The sequence below is a fragment of the Arachis ipaensis genome, chromosome B1, assembly GCF_059453495.1.
Source record: "Arachis ipaensis isolate K30076 ecotype BB chromosome B1, ASM5945349v1, whole genome shotgun sequence".
NCBI lineage: Eukaryota > Viridiplantae > Streptophyta > Magnoliopsida > Fabales > Fabaceae > Arachis > Arachis ipaensis.
The window spans coordinates 43,352,195-43,357,495 of NC_142436.1; the positions used below are offsets into that span (position 1 = coordinate 43,352,195).

Here is a 5,301-nt window from a genome sequence, read left to right on the forward strand (position 1 = left end):
ATAAAGAACACTATAATAAATCCAACTCTCAAGTTCTTTTCTTTAAGATACATTGAATTTTTTTTTATTTGACAACTCTCTATTAATAGTTTAATATTAGATTAAATTAGATTTAACCGTTTTCTTAAATAAAAAAAGAGTGAATATTTAATTCGTCTCTAACAATTACTTCAAAAAGGTTGCGAAATTTTTAATAAAAAATAAATACTCAATCCAACTAATAAGCTTTATTTTTATGGCCTGAGCAAAAAAAAAACAAAAAAAAGAAATACCGACACAAAAACTAATCAATTACAACAAAACAAAACAAAACTTAAGAATTGAATTAATTTTTTTTTAAAATAATTGTAAAGAGCATTTAAAATTTTTCTCAAAAAAAAAAAAAAAATAGAGACCGGGGGAGAGGGGGGACAGGCACACAACCGATGCATAATGCAAAACAAAGAAAGACCAGTGTGTAGCCGTCAAAGAGAACGGTGAAGGACGGCCGGGTCATCCTACACCACCCGTCACAAAATCCACGTGTCAGCCTCCCAACAAACAAACCCTGGCCACGTGGCCCCCTCCCTCCTCTCACTTCTCTGATCCTCTCCTCTATTTTCTCTCTCCCGCCAAATTCTTCGCTCCCCCACCCGCTTCTTCTCCTCTCTTTCTTTCTTTCTTCTCCTCACTCTCCACCTCCACATTATTCATTCATCCATTTCTCTACATTCAAGCTGATACCTAAACTCCACAATCAATTAATTCATTGAGTAACCATCAGTTCAATTCAACAAAACGTATGCTGAAGAAGTCAAAATAAAGATGTCTCTGCCTTCAGAAGCAATGAGGGGAACTCCCCCGGGAATTCTCCTATTAAGAGCCCTAAGAGGAAAAGATTGGAACCTCCGAACATACCGTTATATGGTTCTGTTAATAACTTTCATGGCCTACGCATGCTACCATGCGACAAGAAAGCCCACGGGCATAGTCAAGAGCGTCCTCTGCCCGGACCCACACAAGCACGCCACCGAGGCCCAAGGCTGGAGCCCATTCAACGGCCCTGAAGGCCCGTCTCGGCTCGGCGAGATTGACGTTGCCTTCCTCGCATGCTACTCCCTTGGCATGTACGTCGCCGGCCACCTCGGCGATACCCTAGACCTTCGTTTGTTTCTCACTACCGGCATGATGGGAAGTGGAATCTTCGTTGCGCTTTTCGGAATGGGATTCTTCTGGAACGTTCATGAATTTTGGTTCTACTTATCGATGCAGATGGTGGCAGGGTTGTTCCAAGCCACAGGTTGGCCTTCTGTTGTAGCAGTTATTGGAAACTGGTTTGGGAAGAGGAAGAGGGGGTTGATAATGGGGATTTGGAACGCGCACACATCGGTTGGGAACATTAGTGGTTCACTTCTTGCGGCCAGTGTTCTGGACCATGGTTGGGGCTGGTCTTTCATGGTCCCCGGTGCTCTGATTGTGTTTGGAGGGATTGTTGTGTACTTGTTTCTTGCTGCGTACCCGGAGGACGTTGGATTTGCGACGATTCACAGCGTTGGATCGGATGTTATGCCGGAATCTTTGGTTCCTGTAGACGATGAAGAGGCTCCTGAGGGGAAATGTGCTCAGAGGCAGGGTTCCATGTGTAGGAGGAGCATTGGGCTTGCTGAGGCTTGTATGATACCCGGTGTCATTCCATTTGCGCTCTGTCTTTTCTTTGCCAAGCTTGTCGCCTATACTTTCTTATATTGGTTGCCATTTTACTTGACTCAAACAGGTGATTATAATCATTAATTATACTTGCATCTTATTATCTTTTCATTCATATATACATTTGTTTGTTTCCTCCATTTCCCTTATGTTGTGGCTTATGTTAGACATATTTAAATCTATCTTCCATAAACCTACGAGAGTCAGGCTTAGGGATTGGGAAGAATATATATACACATCTACACATTAAGAGCTTTCCCCAACATTTCAAGTTGCAACTTTGGTCATGGGTTAGTTTCTAGTAGGATGTGAATATCTGGGACCTAATCGACTAATCCATTTGTTTTTAAAGTTGCCTAAGTATGATTAGGAAGAACTAATTCATTAGATGTGTTGAACTAGTTGCTACCCCCTTATTGAACTTGTAGTGGTCCTGGAATTCCTCAACAAAGATCAGAATATAACAGTTGGATTGCATAGTTGACCCCTAAGTAAAACATGTTCTTTTTTGTTTTTCTTATAAGCTGCCCAAATTTTCATCATTTTATCTTGCAGAAATTGGAGGGGAGTACCTCTCGGTAAAAGCTGCCGGGAACATTTCCACCATGTTCGATTTAGGAGGCATTTTTGGGGGTATTCTTGCTGGTTACCTGTCGGATAAACTAGATGCCCGTGCTATTACTGCAGCAAGCTTTATGTATGCAGCAATTCCTTCGATGCTTTTGTACCGATGTTATGGAAGTGTTTCAATGACAATCAACATTGCCCTTATGGCGTTAACTGGTTTACTTGTAAATGGTCCTTATGCACTTATCACCACTGCTGTCTCTGCGGACCTGGGGACACATAGTTCTCTTAGAGGAGATTCTCGAGCTCTTGCTACTGTCACTGCTATAATAGATGGTACAGGATCGGTTGGTGCAGCGCTTGGTCCCCTTCTTACTGGCTTCATTTCAACAAGGGGATGGAATGAAGTTTTCCTTATGCTAACCATTGGTGCTTTTATTGCTGGAATTCTTCTTACACGTTTGGTCATAGCTGAAATTGCAGAGAAGTCTGGCCAAAATTTATACAGGGAACAGCAAAATTCTGGAGGTAATATTAGTTTAAATATTTTAAATATCACCTTTTGGTTATCTCAAAAGTGCATTCGGTGGAAGCATTTCCCAAGTACTATTTCTTACCTTATCACATACATCGCATCCCTAGTCCTTAGTTATTTTTACATAATTCTCAGTGTATGAATGTCTGGAAACTTTGGTACTTTTTTTTTGGGGTATCTTAAAATTTTTAAATGTATTAAAACAAATGTAGTTAGAAAGTCATATTACCATGGGTTTATATTTTAAGAGTGTTGACTTAGCCTCCTTATATTCTTAACAATCATCATAATTTAAAATTCCACTCACAGTGACAAGCATTGGTATATACTATATATACAACAAAACATGGGAAGTGAAATTTAAGTAAATGTTGGACAGGAGGAGTTAAATCCTGTATGCATGTATCATTGCTTCTGTTTTTGTTCCTTCATCTCCTCTTACCAAAATATTAAAGGAGTTGCAACCTCTTGTTTGTTGCTATTGATGATTAAGCCAAATTCTGCTTGAATTTTGAACTTAGAATGTATCCACCTGAACCCTGTGGTTCTTCTTTTGCAGCTCAACCACTTCTACAGGAGCAAAGGTGACGGTAACGGTGACACTGTTGAGTGCCTCATGAATATTCAAATATACTTCTCCAACACTTGAAGCTGTATCTGTAATATGAGAGAAAGTTGCAAGGTTTTTGTTTTCGATAGATTTTAGTAGCCATTTTATATCTATGTTTCTCTGATGATGTATATTCCCTAGTGATAAGCTAAGTTAACCAGCAAGTAGAAGACCAAATCCATGATTCTGCAGCTCTTCATTTTGTTCTATGGAGGGATTCCACATGGAATCATGGCTCACACTATTCAAGAATGAAACTTGATTCCCATTCATCTTAAATTGACTTTCCTATGGGAATACTTGATTATATTATGTTTCTAAAGTTTCATATTATGAATATTCTTTATAATAATTTTGGTAGTTTTCTCTCGTTTGGCTAGAGTATGGGATAAAATTAACTTCAACTTTAAGATAATCATATCGGGAGTAAACTATTAAATTGGCATGCTGTTACGGATCCGGCCCACGGATCCTACACCCAAAACGGTCCCCGAACCCGGTTACCAGGGTCCGACCCGCTTCGTCCTTCCAGAAGGCTCGGAACCAGCCCACTAGAGCTCCTAACCAACTTTCGAATTCAAACGTCTCCCTTATCTTAGCCGAATAAGATAAGATAAGATAAGATAATTCAAACGTCTCCCTTATCTTAGCCAAATAAGATAAGATAAGATATTCACCATCACCTATAAATAGAGGACCCAGGTTCCTCCAGGTATTCATTCATTCCTCACACTTTCTACCTCTTAGATCCATTCTGACTTGAGCGTCGGAGTGTCTTTGCAGGTACCACCCCCCATTGCTCCAGGCAAGTGATCCGGCATCTGCCTCAACCCGCAAGTTCTCGATCCATCTCTCAACCCGTACCAGAGACATCTTGTACATTGGCGCCGTCTGTGGGGACTTTGCAACGTTGTGGCGGCATGGCGGATAACCCAGAAGAGCAATCATCAAACTCAGATTTCTTGCGTGTAACTGAGAGCAAAAAGGAATAATGTTTCCTTAACTTGCATCACCTTTGCATGTTTATGCATCCATTCGCCCTACTCCAACGGCGAAATCCCAAAGGAATAATATTTTCTTAACTTGCATCATCTTTGCAGGGATAACACACATTCGCCCTACTCCAACGGCGAAATCCCAAAGGAATAATATTTTCTTAACTTGCATCATCTTTGCAGGGATAACACACATTCGCCCTACTCCAACGGCGAAATCCCAAAGGAATAATATTTTCTTAACTTGCATCATCTTTGCAGGGATAACACACCTTCGCCCTATTCGAACGGCGAAACTCCAATGGCGAAATCCCAAAGGAATAATGTTTCCTTAACTTGCATCACATTTGCAGTGACAACATACCTTCGTCCTACTCCAACGGCGAAATCCCAAAGGAACAATGTTTCTTCGACTTGCAATCACCTTCTTAGTGATAACACTCTTTATGCACCCTCGCCCTATTCCAACGGTGAAATTCTAAATCCTCCGAGCCCAAAGTCTCACCTCCCTTTAGCGGGACACCTCCACCTCTTGGACCCTCTCATTCACCACTCCCCTCATCCGTCCCTCCAAGCGCCATGGCCCCATCTTCTCCCTCTATTTTGGCTCCATGCCCACCGTTGTTGCTTCTTCTTTTGAACTCTTCAAACCCATGAGGTCACCTCCTTCAACACCAGGTTCCAAACCTCTGCCATCCGCCGCCTCACCTATGACAACTCTGTCGCCATGATCCCCCTTCGGACCTTACTGAAAATTCATAAGGAAGCTCATCATGAACGACCTCCTTAAACGCTACCACCCTAGCCAAGCTCAGACCTCTCAGGAGCTAAGAGATCAAGAAAGTTCTCAAGGTTCTTGCATAGATGCGGGGGACAGCCAAATCGTGGCGGCATGACGGAGAACCTCG

The 5,301-nt window shown here is 41.7% G+C and overlaps 1 protein-coding gene across 1 annotated transcript; it reads left to right on the top strand.

Moving 5' to 3' along the window:
* Positions 1 to 453: 453 nt before the first annotated feature.
* On the top strand, positions 454 to 3,750 carry G3PP4 (Major facilitator superfamily protein). Its single transcript, XM_016332318.3, has 3 exons — positions 454 to 1,753; positions 2,242 to 2,781; positions 3,348 to 3,750. Exons 1-3 carry the CDS (start codon positions 805 to 807, stop codon positions 3,374 to 3,376), a joined length of 1,518 nt encoding a protein of 505 aa, XP_016187804.1. The 5' UTR covers positions 454 to 804; the 3' UTR covers positions 3,377 to 3,750.
* Positions 3,751 to 5,301: the final 1,551 nt, after the last annotated feature.